The following is a 19278-nucleotide window of genomic DNA, read 5'->3' as shown; positions in this document are numbered from 1 at the left end:
TTAAGAGTACTGATTACTTTTGCAGAGGACCAAGGTTTGGCACCCACATAGTGGCTAACAATCATCCATAACACCTGTTCTGATGCCCTTTTTGGCCTCCATGGGCATTGAACACATGTGGTGCACTTACATGCATGCAAAGCACTCATATGTGTAAAATTTTTTTAATTAAAAAAAGAAAGCTGGAGCTGGAGAGATGGCTCAGTGACTAAGAGCACTGGGTACTCTTACAGAGGACCCTGGTTTGGTTCCCAACACCCACATGGCAGCTTACAATGATCTGCAACTCCAGTTCCAGGGGATCTGATGCCCTCCTCTGGCCTCTGTGAATGTTGTACACAGTGGGGCACTTTAAACAATGCAGGCAAAGCACTTACACACGTAAAAAATAAAAACAAATGAAATTTTAAAACAAAAAAAGACTCACAAAACAATAGAGCACTGGAGCAAAGGAAAATTCATTATATTTAACCCTGAATGACAAGGTGACCCATGGCATCGGAATATGTGTGGTACATCGACAAATTGAGCTAGGCATGGTGATATGCACCTATAATCCCAACACTCTGGAAGCAGAGATAAGAGAAGTGCTAAAAGTTCAAAGCCACCTGAGCTACATAATGAGTACCGGGCAGCCAGGGCTATACAGGAAGATGGTGTCCAAAAAAGAAAAGAGGGAGGGAGGGAGGGGGATGTAGAAGAATGGAGGGGAAAATATTGCTTGGTATGGTGATGCATGCCTATAATCCCAGCACTCAAGAAGCAAGATCATGAGTTCAAAGTCAACCTAGTCTACATAGTGAATCCCAAAGCAGCCTGGGCTACATATATGGAACCCGTTTCAAAAAACAATGAAAAAGGGCCGGAGAGATGGTTCAGTGGACTTGCAGAGGCATGTTCAGTTTTCAGTATGGCTGCTCACAACTGTCTGTAGCTCCATTTCCAGGGGAATCTGATGGCTTCTCTGGCCTCTACATGGTGCACTTACATACATGTAAGCAAAACACTCATACACATAAAATAAAAATAAATTTTAAAAAGCAATGATAAGCCAGGCATGGTGGCACACACTTTTAATCTCAGGTAGAGGCAGGTGGATCTCTGTGAGTTCGAGGCCAGCCTCATCTACATAGTGAGTTCCAGGTCAGCTGTGGCTGCAGGGAGACCCTGTCTCAAAAAACCCAAACCAAAACAAAAACAATGATAGCAATAAATTCTTAAACTGGGTGTGCTGATGCACTCTTATAATCTCAATACTCATGAGTACTCAGGTAGAGTCAAGATTGCAAGTCTGAGGTCAATCTGGACAACATAGTAAATTTGAAGTCAGCTAAGACAATATAACAAGACCCTGTCTCAGAAAAAAAAACAAACAAAAACCCTTTGTCTAACTCTATGGTTGCCTATACTTTCCTCTTAGAGCCTTTCTTTTCCTTTTGTGTTGATCAATTCTATTTTTTTTAATTTTTAAAATTTTATTTTATGTGTATGAATGTTATGCCTGCATGTATATAGGTACACTCATGTTGTGTAATGCTTGAGGAGGTCAGAAGAGGGCATCAGGTTCCCTGGAACTGGAGTTATGGATGGTTGTTAGCTGCCATGTGGGTGCTGGGAATTGAACCCAGGTCCTCTGCAAGAGCAGCCAGTGTTCTTAATGCTGAGCCATCTCTCCAGCCCCAGGGTTGACCAATTCTGTCTTCTTTGTTGCTATACACCCAGTCCTGACTACACCATTTTTTAAAAATTCTGGGGACTGAACCCAGGCCCCACATGTGCTAGGCAAATGTTCTATCCGTGAACTGTATCTCCAGCCTCTGACCATCCAGTTTTTTGGTTTTTTTTTTTTTTTTTTTTTTTTTGTCTTTTTGAGACAGAGTCTACCTATAGCCCCAGCTGGGCTGGAACTCACTTTGTAGACCAGGGTGGCCTTGAACTCAAAGAGATCTGCCTGCCTCTGCCTCCTGAGTGCTAGGATTACAGGTGTGCACCAGCACGCCCGGCTTTTTTTTTTTTTTAACTTAATATTTTTTAATTTTTAAAAATTTGCTTTATTTTTAAATGTATATTCTTTTTATATATATGTATTCTTTATATATATATGAGTGTATTGCTTGCATGTATGTGAGTGCACCCATGTCATGCAGTGCCACGGAGGTCAGAAGAGAGCGTTGGATTCCCCCAGAACTGGAGTTAAGGATGATTCATAGCCACCATGTGGGTGCTGGGAATTGAACCTGGGTCCTGTGCAAGAACAGTGAGCTCTTAACCACTTCGCCATCTCTCCAGACCCTTATATATATATATTTTGTTATTTTTATTTTATGTGTATGCATGTATTGCTTGCATGTAGTTAAGTGCACCCATGTCGTGCAGTAATGCCCTCGGAGGACAGAAGAGGCTGTCAGATCCCCTGGAACTGGAGTTACGGACCATTGTTAGCTGTCATGTGGGTGCTGGGATTTGAACCCGGGTCTTCTGCAAGAACAGTGTTCTTAACCACTGAGCCATCTCTCATTTTATATGTATGAGTGTTACGCTTGTATGTATGTAAATGTACCTGTGTCCTGGGTGCCCATGGAGGCCAGAAGGGGGTGTCAGATCCCCTAGAACTGGAGATATGGGCAGTTGTGAACTGTCATGTGGGTGCTGGGATTCAAACCTGGGTCTTTACAAGACAACTGAGTCATCTCTGCAACCCCTATTTATTATTGTTTCTGTGTATGACTGTATTGTCTGTATGCGCATATAAGTGCACCACATCATGCAATGCCCTCAGGTCAGAAGAGAGTGTCAGATACCCTGGAACTGAAGTTACAGGTGGTTGTTAGCCACCATGTGGGTGCTGGGACCCAAACCTGGGTGCTCTACAAGCACTGCCAGTGCTCTTAACTGCTGAGACGTCCCTCCAGCCCCAGCCACCCAGTTCTTAATGAAGGTGTAAGACTGCACTTAATAAGCAGGAATCTATACTATAGTGGTGTCGAAATAAACAGCTCTCACCTTAAAGACTAGAGATGGTTTATTCTGGAGCCAAATATGAGTGACCGTGGCCAGGGAACACAGATTTAGGTTTCCCCAAATACCATGTTCCAGCGTGGTAATAGTTGGCTTACATTTTTATAGTAACAGAACAAAGAAAAGTCATAAATCAAGACACTTTTCAAATACATTGGCGATACATTCAGTAGGCAGGTCGTAGCAAAGCGAGGGGTTTTTTACTATAGGCCTCAGATGCTATCTGATGACATTCTTAGCCTTTTGATTGGTGAGACCAGGTGGTCTGCTCGGATAATACATTCTAAAAAGTTTTTTTTTTAAAATAATAAATTATTTTTTTTAATTCCACACTGGATTAGATGCAACAGCAGTCATTGGATTTGACAAGCAAGCAGAAAAAAAAAAGAGGCTAGAAGAAGCCCTCACACCCTGCTTCACACGGTTCAGACTTTCAACACAGCATTTCGAATAGTGCTAGGATTCCATCTGTATATCCTTTTCTTTCCTCGCTATAAGTTGGGATGTCAGAACTCAGTAGTCCTCTATGCCTGGCATTTGTACCCTGCATGTTCTAGGAGACAAAAATCAATAAATGTGTTCACTGAATAAATACATGAACAGGAGATGACAGACATTCTTCAATCAGGCCCTGACTTCCACTCCCTCCCGTGTCTGTTCTCCATCCCAATAAGCAAGAGTAGAAAAGAGAGTACCTTTCTGTGTGCAGTAAGGATTACTGAGACTGAGGGTGATGGACAATGCAGCCACATCTTTTCCTCTCCTCTACCCATCAGCACCCTCCATCAGTGTAAAAACAAGGACTCTTCCTTGCCCCACTTAGCTTTTTGGCCACTGCTGCATATTCAGAGTACCTAGCACACTCTGTCCCACAGTGGCCCATTTGCTAACAGCCCATTTGCTAAAGGTTAGCAGGGGGACTGCCCTTCCACGTTCTTCTCTCTCCTACAAGTCTCTGCTTGTGGAAGTGAGCAGAGATTTATTTCCTCACTATTGTGAATGATTCTAAAAGGTTTTTTATCTGTTAGTCACAGAATATTAGATCAGAAACAGAGGTGGGCAAGGAATGGCTGTTTAGGGGGCTAAAGATGGCCTGAGATAAATGGTAATTAGACTCTGGACCTGCAACATGCCAAACTCTCCACATTCATTGAAGTTCTAATCAGTTGATCAGCCTTGCAGGAGAAAGTCCAGTTTGAAGATGGAAGTTTTTTTGTTTGTTTGTTTCCCCCCCCCTGGGAACTTTTATTCACAGTGGTAAAACATAGTCTCCCAAGAACATTATTCTTTGATTCCATAGATAATTACCTATCTGCCTTGATAAGTAAATTAAAATAGATTTTCTTTAAAAACAACGTTTCAGGGGGCCAGGCATGGTGGCGGACACCTTTAATCCCAGCACTTGAGAGGCAGAGGCAGGCGGATCTTTGTGAGTTTGAGGCCAGCCTGGTCTACATAGTGACTTCCAGGACAGCTGGGGCTACAAGGAGACCCTGTCTCAAAAAGACAAAACAAAACACCCAAGATTTCATACTTATCTGGCAGAGGAGATACCATGATCATGAAGATGGTTTGCCCAGGGTGAGGCTTATCCTTGGCACTCCAGATGTGCTAACCTCTGAGATTTCCCCAAATGTGGGAGACTCAACTGCATAGCATAATTTGTGGTAGTGGGAAACTGTGTTCACACTGAAAAAAAAAGGTTTCATGGATCCCAGGCTGGCCTCCAACTTTTAACTGTGTAGCAGAGGATGACCTTGAACTTCTCTGATCCTCCTGCCTCTACATAGCAAGTTCCAGGCCAGCTGGGGCTAAAGGGAGATTCTGTCTCAAACCAACAAACTAAAATGGAAAGAATTAATCTAGTAGTCTGTTTTCTTGTTCTAACTTGCTGTTTTTTATTTTTATCTTCAGTTCTATTTAATATCATAATAATGGAAACTTGGTATATACCACATCTCATTGAAATTCTCCAAATGATATAGACCAGTGTTAACTCTGTCACTAGGCATTAGCTCTACCTTTTATCAGCTGTTAGCCATACTAGCCAATGCCTTGCAGTGTTTGTGAAGACTAAATAGAATGATTAATAGAATGTGTGAACAGCAGAAGGACCTCATTAGGGAAAGCCATAAATCCCTTAAAGTGACTTACTGGCCCTAAATTGGCAGCCTGGCCTTGCTCAAGCCTTATCAACTGGTCACTCCCTGGACTGAGGGATACTGTTTATGGAGCCCACCTGTCTCCTTTATAGGGCCCTAAGGTAGCTCACCTGCCTGAGAAAAATAATATTGGTGTTAAGGTTCAGATTGCCCCGCCCCCTCACCAATAGGGCCTCACAAGCCCCTGAGAAAAGGGAACAGAGCTGATAAGCACCCTGGTCTTTGAAGTCAAGAGAAGCAGACTTTTCTCCACTGCTTGGCCAACTCAGCAGGCTTCCCCTTTGATCTCTAAAGAGGGCAGGTTTTAATAGTCCCGCTCTCCCGCTCCCCCCCAACTTAAAAAAATATATCTTCCCACCTTCTGCACCCCCCCCACCCAAAGCCTCCCCCTTTAAAAGACCCCAGCAGACATTTTCCCTGACCGGAAGGGAATCTGTCCCATGTGTTTCTTTGCTAATAAACTCTATTCTGATGGAGTTTTATCTGTGTCCTGGTGCTTTCTCCTGATCAACCGGATTCATCCATGGCTACTTTACCTATCAATTGGGAGGAAGAATCTCTATCAAGGACACAGACCCTGGTGCTGAGTAAACTCCTGCAGCTGTGTACAGCAGAATTCCTATAAACATGGAAACTGCCCCTCCCTTCAAAGTAGATGCCTTCTTTGTGAGACTAGGCCTTAGCCTTTTGCTGTGTCCTCTGAATAAAGAGGACACATTCCTTTGCCTGTTGCAGGTCTGGCTCTGGTTCTTATTTAACTTTAAATTCCATTCCTTTTCTGCCCTCCTAAATCTAACAATAATCAAGTAAAGAACTTAGAACGATTCCTAACACAGAAAGTAAGCAATAAGTGCTGGCTATTAGTATATCATTTTTTTAAAAAAAATTGTAGTCAGGCCAGGTGGTGGTGCAAGTCTTTCATCCCAGCACTCGGGAGGCAGAGGCAGGGGTCTCTGTGAACTCAAGGCCAGCCTGGTCTACATATCAAGTTCCAGGACAGCTGGGGCTACAGGGAGGCCTTGTCTCAGACAAGAAAAATTGTGGTCATATCTAGTAGCATAAATCTGTAATACCAGCATTGGGAGTCTGAGACAGAAGGGTATCGAGTTCAAGGCCAGACAGCATAGCAAGCTGAATTAATGAGTTTATTTTTTTTCCCTAGGAAAGCACAACTAATTGACACACTTCTCATATCTAGTTAGGTTTTTTCTATTTACATAAAATAAAACATGCCCAATATAACTATACAGTTTGTTGAGTTTCGGTAAATTATCACTCTGGTCAAAATATAGAACTGTTTTATAACTATTCAAAAATTTCCTCATGACTTTTGAAGTCGGTTGTCCCACCTCAGGCAACTATTAATCTAATAACTGTCATTGACCTACTTAAATGGCATGATAACCTGGAAGGTTCAGAGTAAACCAGTCATTGTGGCCACCAATTGGGTCACCAGTATACTTATTTGCTGGCAGTACTGGGCAAATGCAATAAATGCATCTGTGTTTTGTTTGTTTTGTTTTTTGTCTTTTTGAGACAGGGTCTCCCAGCTGGCCTGGAACTAGCTATGTAGACCAGGCTGGCCTGGAATGCACAAAGCTCCACCTGCCTCTGGCTCCAGGGTGTAAGGCTTGCTGGGCTTGTTTTTTTTTTTATTGAGACAAGGGTTTGCTGTGTAGCTCAGGCTAGCCTAAAACTTATGATGTCTTGCTTCTGTCCTTGAATGCTGGAATTACAAGTGTGTACATTAAGTTTACTGTTTAATGTATATTGTATGGTCATTTCTGGAGATAGATTCTTGGATTATTTCTAGTTATGTCTCTGTGTATACATATATCTCTGTGGGTGTGCAAAGCGTGGAGGCTAGAAAAGGGTATCGGATCCCACAAAGATGAAGTTACAGGCATTTGTGGGATGCCTGGTTTGTTACATAGGTCTGAACTTCAGACATCATGACTGTACAGTAGGCACTCCTAACTGCTGAGCCATCTCTCTAGCCTCTATTTCCAATTTTTGACTAATTTGAGTAAGATCCGAATACTGATACTCCCATCTTTGTGCAGACACAAAGGTCCATTTCTCTCTTGGATAAATACTGAAGATCACAATTGCTGGGCCACATATTTATAAGAACCCATTGAACCATTTTCCACCCTGATTGTATGATTTCATACTCCCCCTAACAGTATGTGTGTTTGAATCATTCCACATCCTTGGCAGCACTTGGAAGCACCAGTGGTGTGTGGTAGAATTTCAAATGCTTTCAGTTTACAACTGCCTGATGATTAATGATGTTGAAACAGGGCACTTTGATCCTAAAAACAACGGGTAAATTTCATATATGAGATTCATATGGCTTCTATATATTTTTTGGTTTTGATAGTGGAAAACCAAGAGATTTCATTTCTTTGAAAGCCCTAGTAAGCAACTGCTGAAACAGAAGGATATTTATATTTCCACTCTCATCTCCCTAAGACTTATTATTATTTTAATTAATTTTTCATCTCACTGATTGAAGCTCTATTCAGAATTTTTTTATTATTTTTATTTTATGTATATGAGTGTTTTGCCTGCATGTATGTAATGCACCACATCTGTGCAATGCCCACAGAGGCCAGGAGCGGGTGTCAGATCCCCTGAAACTGGAGTTATGGACAGTTGTTAACTACCATGTGGGATGCTGGGAATTGACCCCAGGTCCTCTGGAAGAATAGCAAGTGTTCTTAACTGAGCCATCGCTCCAGCACCTCAGAAATTTTTTTAGCTCGCCTTGAGAAGAGGATGTACTATTTCCACACAGCTGCAGCAAAGCCATTGTTTTGAAATGCCTGGTGTTGAAAGCCGATGTTGAAAGCCAGGGTCAAGTAGGTGGCGCCAGTGGTCTGTGGGTGGTCAGTGATGGTGATTTCTCTCAGCGCTGTTGCCAGGAGACATTTTCTTCTGGAAAGGAGACCAAGCTGTAGAGCTGTGGTTCCCACATCAACCTTGCTGATGTGACTATTTCCCTTTCTTGTCTTAGAGGCAAGTATTTCTGTTTACTCTTTTCTCCCTTCTCTGATTAGTTTATTAAACAAGTCTTTATTGTACAAGGATCTTGTTTTATGAATTGGGTTAGGCTCTAGAACAGCACTGAGAGAACCAGACAAAAATTGTTTAGCTTTGGGGGGCTTCCATTCTACTTGAGGCTGTTTGGGCAAGTTTGAGTTGTGGTGAGGTGTGCAGGTGACTGACCCAATGGGTGCCCTGCCTGGTGAGAGACACACATACCATCAGGAGCCCAGAGTCAGCTGCTTCACTCAACTCCCCAACTTTGTTGGCCAGATTTTAGTGGTATAATTTGAAAAATAAGTAAAATATGGTGCTGAGGAAAGAAGTAAAGCTGAGAAGTGTGAGGACCAAGAGCAGCTTGCAGTTTTGTTTTGGATATTGTTTGTTGAGACAGGCTCTTCTGTAGCCCAGGCTGGCCAGGAACTGGCAATCTTCCTGCCTCTGCCTCCCAAGAGCTGAGATAACAAACCTGTACTATCATACCTAGATGAGCTTGCAACTTTATTTATTTAATTTTGCAGTTTAGGGGAAGAACCCAGGGCCTATGCATGCTAGGCAAGCGCTCTGCCACTGAGCTATATTCCCAGCCAGGAAAGGCCCCATTGAGAAGGTGACACTAAAGTAACGACCCAAAGAGAGGCTGGAGAGATGGTTCAGTGGTTAAGAGTACTTGCTGTCTTTCAGGGGGCCAGGGTTCAATACCCAGCACCCACATTGGATAGTTCACAATTGTCCATAGCTCCAGCCCTAGAGGATCTGATGCCTCTGGCCTCTATAGACACCTGCACTTAAACATACACACACACACACACACACACACACACACACACACACACACACACACAAATGAATCTTTTTTAAAAAAGTAATGGCCCAAAGAGACTGAGCAGCCAAGTGTGCACGTATCTAGAAAAGGAACAGTCAGACAGACGTAACACAGAACTCTGGGGTGCAGAATGCTTGGTATGTCCAAGAACAACAGGGAGTCTCAGGTAGCCAGCAGAGAGATGACAAGAGATGGGACAGAGTGACCTTTGGCCAGTGAGTGGGTTTTGGTTTTTACTCTGAGGTGCAAAATTGTGGAAGGTTTTGAACGCAATGTGATTTGCAAAAAAACAGAAGAAATTGAGAGAGACTCCTTCCCCTACCTGTTCACTATTACAAATAGGACGCCTCCATTAAGTGGGTCTGTAAGAAACTAGAAAATGAACCACACAGAGCCAAAAGTACCCTAAACCCTTAATGTAAAGGGCTGAGAAGGGACAAGACAGAAGGCAGGAAACTTTCAGTATTTGTCTTTCTGAATCTTGCTCATTTCACTTGGCATAGTATTATTCAATTCCCCTCACGCTGTGGAGAACCAGAAAATATCCCTCTTTTTAAATGTTGAATAATATTCCAAGTGAGTGTGTGAATAGACACCACATTGTCTTATTCATAACCTGGCCATTGTAAGTTAGTGCTGCAATGGACATGGATGTGCAGACATCTCTTTGATGTAATGATTTCAGGTTGTTTGGGGGGAAAAAAAAACAAGGGGGCTGCTGTACCTGCCAACTTCTTTTTACTTAGTTTTTTTTTTTTTTTGTCTTTTTGAGGCAGGGTCTCTCTGTAGCCCCAGCTGGCTTGGAACTCACTATGTAGACCAGGCTGGCCTTGAACTCACAGAGATCCACCTGCCTCTGCCTCCCCAGCGCTGGGATTAAAGGCATGCTCCACCACGCCTGGCTTTTACCTAGTTTTTAACTACTGCTTCTTCTAACTACAACCTGTTTTCCCTTACAGTAAAGACAACATTTTGCTAATGAGTAAAGTGAGATCATCCAGTGAGTCTGAGGAGATATGGGAACCAGAGGAGGATGACATGACAGAAGGTGATCTAGGGTATGGCCTCGGAGGAAGACCTGGTGGTCTTTATGAAGTGGGGGTTTCACATTCCCTTACATCTAGAAAAAGATCAGATGAGAAGAACTTGAGCCCTACTCCCCTTCCAAGAAAGAGGGAGGAAAGAGATGGAGCCATACTCCAGTATGCCAAGAGCAGGGGTTTTCAAGACACATGCCCTCAAGGCTCCAGAGTTTTCAGTTACAGCCGGCAAAGCAGCACTGGTAAGAAGGCTGGGCTTTCCTTCCTTTCCCCTGTGAATATTGTCTGTGCTGTTATTTGTTACACATGAAAATCAGTAATCGTAGAAGAGGCAGGAACTGAAACAAAGATGGAGGAATGCTGCTTATTAGCTTGCTTCCCATGGCTTGCTCAGCTACCTTTTTTTAAAAACTATTTTATTCTTTTTATTTTATGTGCCTGCATGTAGGTAAGTATACCCGTGTCGTGCAATGCCTGTGAGGACAGAAGAGGCCGTCGGATCCCCTGTAACTGGAGTTATGGACAGTTGTTAGCTGCCATGTGGGTACTGGGATTCGAACCCGGGTCTTCTGCAAGAACAACCAATGTACTTAGCTGTTGAGCCATCTTTCCAGCCCCTCAGCTACCTTTTTTATACAGCCCAGGCCCACCTGCCTAGGGATGTCACTGCCCACAGTGGGCAGGGCCCTTCTATATCAATCAGCAATTATGAAAATGCTTGATCTTACAGACATGGCCACAGGCCAATCCAACAAGCAATTCCCAGGTGACTCTAGTTTGTATCAAGTTGACAAAAACTAGCCAGAACACTGATATTTTTATTTTCAAGTATTGTAGCAGTTATGAAGCACATGATATTTGTAGGTGCTAACCTACTTTCCTTTTTTGTGATGTAGTCCCCCAATCTTAACAGTTATTCATTGGGTACCATTTGGTGCCAGGTGCAGGTCTGGGTTCTAGGAATAATGTCAATGAACAGACTATGCAGTGAAGGTTACAGAAGACCTGCAGTATGTTACTGTCTTTGGAGAGAAATTAAGATTTAGTCCTAGACATTCTTACTACTGCACTGATTAACCTTAAGCTAAACACCAAAATTCACTTACATTACTCATCAACATTCACATTTTTCTACACATTTGTGTTTAATTAGCCGATTCATTAACATAAGTTTCATATTGCAAACCTTTAAAAATCTTTTATTCAAAACTATGTGTCTTTTCATGCATGAAAAAGGCTTCATATTTTTATTTTTAGCTTATTAAATTTTTTCTCATTTTTCAATTTAGAAAAAATGTAAGTGTAATATTTTATAAACACTGTATATTTAACTAAAAAAATACAATTTTTCCCCCCAATAGATTCTAATTCAGAATTGTCAAATGAACAACTAAGGCAATGTCTTCGTGAAACTTTAGAGGTAGGTCCCATGTGCATACAAAGCAAGTGTCCTATCACCTCCCTGCAGCCTCCTTTTTTTCCCCTCTTGTGCTCATACTTTTCAACTAGCCTCCTGTTTCTCATGCTTCTTGTCTTAAAAAATAATAATAATTCAGGCTGAAGAGATGGCTCAGTGGTTAAGAGCACTGGCTGCTCTTGCAGAGGACCCAGGTTCAAATCCCAGCACCCACATGGTGACTAACAACCATCCGTAACTCCAGTTCCAGGGGATCTGACTCCCTGTTCTGGCCTCTGTGGGCGTTGCATGACATGGGTGCACTTATATACATGCAGGCATATAACACTCACACATAAAATAAAAAATAAAGAATAAAAAAAATATTTTATTTGAGAGGCAGAGGCAGGTAGATTTCTGTGAAGATTGAGGTCAGCCTGGTCTATAGAGCTAGTTCCAGTTCACCTGCAGCTACAGGGAGGCCCTGCCTCAAAAAACAAAACAAACCCGAAAATTGATTAATTAATTAATTAACTTTTGTGTATATGTGGGCACATGTGCCATGGCATGTACGTGGAGATTAGAAAACAAGGAGTCACTTCTCTCCTTTCTCCACCATGTGGGTACCAGGGACTGAACTCAAGAGACAGCATCATACATACCACAGGCAGGGTGATTGGGGACTTAAAGGGAGACAGCCTTCAATGCCGGGGAACAAAGGAAGTTTTCATGGAGTTCAGGGTGCCCCATACCACATCACCTAGCCTGAACTAGGGTAAAGCAGTAAACACCCTGTAGCTGCAAGGCAGAGGGAGGAGCTGCAAGGTCACAGGAAGCTCCTTATCAGCCCTATGTCTGGAATGGGAGAGACTGCAGGGGTTGTGCCCTGATTTCTGGGAGAGAAAAAGCTTGGCAGCCAGAAGGTTGGGAACCTCTGAAGAATCTCTCAGGTGGTCTGAGACCCATGACCATCACCAGAATGGTGGACATAGTTTCAGTAGTGTGCCTGTCCTTTAGGAAACAGGAAGCCCAGTTTAGTGTATGCATAAATCCTCTTGGGAAAGTGAGTACATTAATTACCTTCCTGGGCTGCTGTGACAAAATACCACAAGCTGGAAGTTTAAAATAGAAATCCACTCTCAGATTTAGAGACAAGAAGTCTGAAATCGAGGTTTTGGAATGCCATGCTGCCTCTGAAGGCTCCACGCCTTCTTTGCCTCTTCCTGGCTTCTAAAGTTGCTGCAGGCCTTGGCATTCCTAGGCTCTAGCTGCATAAATCCAGTTGCAGGCTGTCTCTGTCTCTTGTGGCCGTATCCTCTGAGTATTTGTGTTCAAGATTTCTCACTTTGTAAGAACACTAACTAGTTGAGAAGCTGGGCATGGTAGCACACGCCTTTGAGCCAAAAAAAAAAAAAAAAAAAGAGCACTAGTTGAGGCTGGAGAGATAGCTCAGTGGTTAAGAGTAGTGACTGCTCTTCCAGAGGACCTGGGTTCAATTCCCAGCACCCACATGGCAGATGACAATGTCTGTAACTCCAGTTCCTAGCTACCATGTGGGTGCTGGGAACCAAACCCAGGTTTTCTGCAAGAGCAGCCAGTGTTCTTAACCATTTAGCCATTTCTTTAGTCCCTTCTTTTCCTTTTTTAAGGATTTATTTATTTAATTAATTTATTTTTATTGGTCTTTTTTTGAGACAGGGTTTCCCAGTAGCTCCAGCTGGCCTGGAACTCACTGTGTAGACCAGGCTGGCCTCGAACTCACAGAGATCCACCTGCCTCTGTCTCCCAAGTGTTGGGATGATTTATTTTATTTTTAATTGTGTGTGTGTGTCTGTGTGTACATGAGTGCAGGTACCCATAGAAGCCAAAAGAAGCCAGATCCCCTGCAGCTGGAATTACAGGGGGTTATAAGCCACCTACCATGGGTGCTGGGAACTGAATTCTGATCCGCTGGAAAAGCAGTAAGTGCTCTTAAGCACCAAGCAATCTCTCCAGCCTGCAACCTCTTCTGGTTAGAGAGTATCTGGAATCATTCTTCACTCAGATTCCGCTAAATCTAATTTGTCTAAAGGTTTTCTTTCGTTTTGTTTTTTACTTAATCTATTGAGACCTTTCTAAATAAGGTCATATTCATGGTACTGAACATAATTTGGCAGGTGGGGAGCATACAGCTCACATCACAGTAGCTACTGCAGCTGTGTAGATGTGCTGTTTATGTGGCCTAAAAGGTTTTCTTTTTACACGGGCATGGTGGTACATGTCTGTAATCCCAGCACTTGGGAAGTAGAGGCAGGAGGATGAGAAGTTCAAGGCCATCCCTGACTATGTACCAACTTTGAGGCTACATGAGACCCTGTGTCAAAAAGCAAAACACCACCAAGATTTTCCTTTTCATATTATTAGCCATGTAACCTACATGCATAAAAGCAAAAGACTTTGGCTTTTTGCTACAACTGGCTCTCAGCTTTAGCCTGACAGGTTCACATAAATGTCTAGAAGAACTTACAACTCCATTTGTAGGTGCTTTGAGTCAAGGGTAAACGTGGGGGTTTACATGTCTTGAAGGCAGAAGACTTACTGTATTTCTGTCTTCAGGAAGTAGAAATTTTAAAAACTGAACTTGAAGCATCTCAAAGACAACTTGAAGCTAAAGAAGAAGCATTGAAAATCCTTCAAAGCATGGTAAGAAGCTATTTTTAAACTTTCATCACTTACACATTCCAGTAGTAAGTGGTGTTGTAATCCTAGAGCTCAGGGGGCAGAGGCAGGAGGATTGAGTGTTTAAGACCAGGCTTGGTTACATTTTAAGACCGTGTGTCTGAAACATACACACACACACACACACACACACCAACCCAGGAATTAGTGCATATTTTTACCTTGTAAAATAAAAATAGCAGTACTTAATAAAGTTATTAGGTTTTTAAAAAAATAGATATATATTTAAATATTTTATTTATTATTTTTATTTTATGTGTATGAGTATATTGCCTGCATGTGTATAAGTGCACCCATGTTGTGCAGTGCCCACAGAGGTCAGAAGAGGGTGTCAGATCCCCTGGAACTGTAGTTAGAACAGTTATTAGGAGCCATGTGGGTGCTGGTAATTGAACCCAGGTCCTCTACAAGAACAGTCAGTGGTCTTAACTGCTGAGCCAACTCTCCAGACCCTGAAATATAAATATATTTTATTTTACTATTTTATTTTATTTTATTTTATTTTATTTTATTTTATTGGTCTTTTTGAGATAGGGTCTCCCTCTAGCCCCAGCTGGCCTAGATTCACTATGGAGACCAGGCTGGCCTCAAACTCACAGAGATCCTTCTGCTTCTGCCTCCCAAGTGCTGGGACTAAAGGCATGTGTCACCATGCCTGGCTAAATATATTTTAAATTTTTATTTATTTACTTTTTTTATGTGTATAAGTGTTTTGCTTGCATGTATATAAGTGCACCCATGTGTGTAATGCCTGTAGAGGTCAGAAGAGGGTGTTGGATTCCCTGGAACTGTACTTACTGCTGTTCAGTAGGTGCCATGTGGGTGCTGGGACTCGAACCTGTGTCCTCTGCAAGGGCAGCCAGCTGAACCATCTCTCCAGCCCAAGATATAGATATTTTAATAGCTTTATAATTTACATGCCATCAATTTCATGTGCTTAAGTGCACAATAAAAAAGTTTATTTTTACTAAACTTTTGAGTTGTGCAACTGTCACCACAATATAAATTTAGAACATTTCCAATATCCAAAAAGATGAACCTTGCACACACTAGCGGTTGCTTCTCTTTCCAACCCCTAGCCCCTGCTGTCTAACTTTTTCTGTTTCAAACAAACAGAACCATGTAAGTTGTGTCTGTAATACTTAAGTCAGTACATTTTTGAGGTTCTATATGTTATAGCATATATCAATTCTTCTTTATTATTGCTAAGTAGTAGTCTATTGTAAAGCCATACCATGTTTTGTTTATCTGCTTACCCATCACTTGATGGATATTTGGGCTATTTCTTTTTTAAATTAACTTATTTTTATTTATGTGCATGTGTGTGTGCCTGCTTGCTTGTATGTGCATGTAAGGTGCCCTTGGAGGCCAGAACAGGTCGTTGTGAGCCACTCATTGTGGGTGCTGGGAACAGAACCACAGGTCCTCTGCAAGAGCAGCAAGTGTTCTTAAACTCTGAGCCATCTCCAGGGACTTTTGCGGAAGTGGTTGGCAGAAAGAATGTAAAAGCCAGAGGAAGGGATGGAGTGTTCACTGGAAGTGTCCTCCAACCACTATGCTGGCAAGCTATAGTCACACCTCCTTCCCATGCTCATCAAGGAGTCAGGGGAGAGTCAGTTACCCCTCCCACCCAATCAGTTGACCTTAGCTGCATGTGGAGTGAGGGGCAAAGGATATATAAGCTGTGAACACCAAGAGGCACCTCTCTCACCATTTTGTGCGGCTGTTGGGAAGTCACAGGATCTGTATTTGAGTGTGGACTTTACAATGCAGCTGTAAATGTGGGGCACCCACTCTTCTGCAAATAAACCCCTATCCTCTGTGAAAAAAATAATAATAAATAAAATATTTTAAAAACTCTGAGCCATCTCTCCAGCCCCTATTTCTTCTTTTTGACTATGATGAATAATGCTGTTATGTGCTTTTCCTTGTGTAGACAATTCATTCATACATTCATTCTCATACTTACTGGGAAAGAGCCAAACCAAGCTTTTCTGAATTTGGAACTATCAAAGTCTTCACTAAAGGTTATAGGTGTGAATTTCTTACCTCACTACTTTTCTGTTATCTAAATAAACTATAAATTTCACTGTGCATATAGGAATATTTAGAAATTTAATTTTACTGATGCTGTTCTTATTTTTCTTAGGCTGTACTTGGCAAAGCCACAAGTCACACCCAGGCAGTGCTTCAAAAAACTATAGAACAAAAGAGATCCTTGGAGAAGGTATTTACCACCATTAGCATTGGCTTGATCAATCTGCTAAGATTTAAATATGATTTCTTTAAGCTCACCATAGTAATGGGTGTGTCTTATCCTCTGCTGACTGTGCTTCAGTCTCTGATATTTTTCCCTTTGGGGGCTTAAATCTAAAGCAGATTGTCACAGAGAAAAGTAAGCTTTCCTCCTTTTCCTTATTCATGGTAGCAGCCTGTCAAAGAGGTACATCTCACCTTTCTTCTTCCTCTACCCTCCTGATAGGGTCAGCGTGTTTCTGATCACCACCTCCTCACTATTCAGGGATCTGGGAATCTCCCTAGATGTCCCTTTCTTGTGTTGTGCTTCCCTTGATTGGGGCCATTTGGATTCAGTCTTCCAAAAGTGAATTTAGTTTCTGGTGTCTACATGGGCAGAGATAGGCACTGAGAAATCTGACCTTAATCCAGCCAATTTTTGGGGGGTGGATCTTTTTGAGACAGGGTCTCCCTGTAGCCCCAGCTGACCTGGAACTCACTAAGTAGACCAGGCTGGCCTCGAACTCACAGAGATCCTCCTGCCTCTGCCTCCCAAATGCTGGGATTAAAGGTGTGCACCACCATGCCCAGCTAATCCAGCAAATTTTAAACCCAAACAATTTGAATTTTTTTAATGTACTAATGGAGCCTTGTCAAAGCTCTGAGTGCTAAAGAGGGATGTTAGATGTATTTTGCAAATGTCATAGACCCTTTTTCTGAGTGGTAATTTTTCCTCTTTAAACTGTTCTATAAAATGATAAAACAATGGCCAGACGTGGTGGCGCCCAGCATTTGGGAGGCAGAGGCAGGTGGATTTCTGAGTTCAAGCCCAGCTTGGTCTACATAGTGAGTTCCAGGCCAGCTGGGGCTACTGGGAGACCCTGTCTCAAAAAGACCAAAAAGCAACTTTTTTTTTTCTCTCTTTTGAGACAGGGTCTCCTTGTAGCCCCCGCTGTCCTGGAACTTACTATGTAGACCAGGCTGGCCTCAAACTCACAAAGATCCTCCTGCCTCTGCCTCCCAACTGCTGGGTTTAAAGGCGTGCACCACCACACCCAGCCAAAAAGCAAATTTAAAAAAAAATTATTTTTATTTGTTTATGGGTGCCTGTGGAGGCCAGAAGAAGGCATCAGTGTCCCTATAGCTGGAGTTACAGGTGTTCCCAGTGGGGACATGGGAGGGGAACTCAGGTCCTCTGCAAGAGCAACACCTGCTCTTGACCACTGAGCCATCTCTCCAGCTCTATTTTCTTTTTAAAATTTTCTCTATTTTTATTTGAAAGTGTTGTTGTTCTTTCCATAGGAAATAAATGCCTTGCAATGGGAAATGGAATTTGATCAGGATAGATTTAAGACTATAGAAGAATCTTGGACCCAGAAATATGACAGGTTTGTACATTATTTATATTTATTTTTATGGCACTGCAAATCTCAGGCTCTTTTGCTTGCTATGCAGTTACTCTACAACATCCTCAACACCGTGTATGGATGATTTCCATAGTTTTCCCATGGGAATCCTTTTATTTTTATTTTATGTGTATGAGTGTTTTGCTTGTATGTAGGTAGGTTCACCTGTGTCTTACAATGCCCACGGAGGTCAGAAGAGGGTGTCACATCCCTTAGGAACTGGAGTTAAGGACAGTTGGTAGCCGCCATGTGGTGCTGGGAATCCAACCTGTACTCTGCAAGAGCAGTCAATACTCTTAAGCTCTGAGCCACCTCTCCAGCCCATCCTGTGGGAATCTTTAAAATGCATGTAATTCAGATGTAGTTCAGGCTCTTCTTAGAGTAAACTGTAAATATAAAATTTTATCACTCATCTACTTGCCATCTCCACATTTTTCTGTGTTGTTTTCCTATTAATGTATATATAGTAAAGTCAGGCACGATGGCACATGCCTGTAACCTCAGCTACTGGGAATGCTGAGTCAGAAGGATCGTGAGTTCCAGACCAGCCTTGGCAACTTAGTGAGGCTCTCAAAATAAAATGAAAGGGTTTGGCTGTAGCTCAGTGGTAGACACCTATCTAGTATGTGCAAACAAACAAACCAGTCTGGGGAGATGGCTCAGTAGACAAAGGACTTGCCTCACAAGTGTGAGGACCTGAGTTCAGGTCCCCAGAACCCATGTCAAAAGCCAAGCACAGTGGCATGTGCATCTGTAATCTCTGCACTCCTACAGCAAGAGAGTGGTGAAGACAGGAGACTCTAGAAACTCATAGGTCATGAAGTCTACCATATGCAGCAGTGAACGAGAGACTGCTCTAAACAACATGGAAGGTGAGAACCAACCCCTGAGATTATCCTTTGACATCCACACGTTCAGAGTGGCATGTCTTTGCCCACACTCAAACACACTCACATACATGCACACACACATACACACAAAGATAAACACACACACATACAAATATAGTATAAACTTTTTTTTCTTTTTCTTATTCTTGAGGAAGCACCTCACTAAATAGTCTTGGCTCTCATGTCTCAGCCTCCCAAGTGCTGCACTTACACGGGTGTACTACCATTCCCCAGCTAAACTTTATTTGTTTATATGTGTATGTTGTATGTGTATGTGTGTGCATATGGGGGAGGGGTTGTTGATGGCCTAATATGTATAAGGTTCTGGGTAACTCACTGACTTTGGGGGGAAAAATCAGAGAAAGAAAAAACAGAGTTCATTGTGAAAATCAAATGCCTAGAGTCTCAGGAAACTATTTCACATTTTCTTTTTAATTTCTTTAAATTGTTTTTTAAAAAATATTCTATTTATTATTTTTATTTTATGTGTATGCATGTATTGCCTGCATGTAGGTAAGTGCACCCGTGTCATGCAGTGC

General features: G+C 42.3%; 1 protein-coding gene and 1 non-coding gene across 4 annotated transcripts in view; both read left to right on the top strand.

Annotated features, from left to right (window-relative positions):
* Positions 1-19278, top strand: part of Ccdc125 (coiled-coil domain containing 125) — a 36316-nt gene that overhangs the window by 2986 nt on the left and 14052 nt on the right. For 2 of the 3 annotated variants that reach the window (XM_029566322.1, XM_008838844.3), the window contains 5 exons: positions 10014-10336; positions 11456-11514; positions 14086-14172; positions 16358-16435; positions 17746-17831. In XM_029566322.1, coding sequence (XP_029422182.1) covers positions 10033-10336; positions 11456-11514; positions 14086-14172; positions 16358-16435; positions 17746-17831 — 614 coding nt within the window. In that variant the 5' untranslated portion in view covers positions 10014-10032. Of the gene's footprint in view, positions 1-10013; positions 10337-11455; positions 11515-14085; positions 14173-16357; positions 16436-17745; positions 17832-19278 lie in introns of those variants that run through there. The other variant, XM_029566323.1, reaches the window with a different exon arrangement.
* LOC115071358 lies at positions 4549-4712 on the top strand. Its single transcript, XR_003850446.1, has one exon. It is a non-coding gene; the product is annotated as a U1 spliceosomal RNA (small nuclear RNA).

The sequence above is a fragment of the Nannospalax galili genome, unplaced genomic scaffold (genome assembly GCF_000622305.1).
Source record: "Nannospalax galili isolate Female #2095 unplaced genomic scaffold, S.galili_v1.0 scaffold518, whole genome shotgun sequence".
Taxonomy (NCBI): Eukaryota; Metazoa; Chordata; class Mammalia; order Rodentia; family Spalacidae; genus Nannospalax; species Nannospalax galili.
This window is presented reverse-complemented; position numbering and strand designations above follow the sequence as displayed.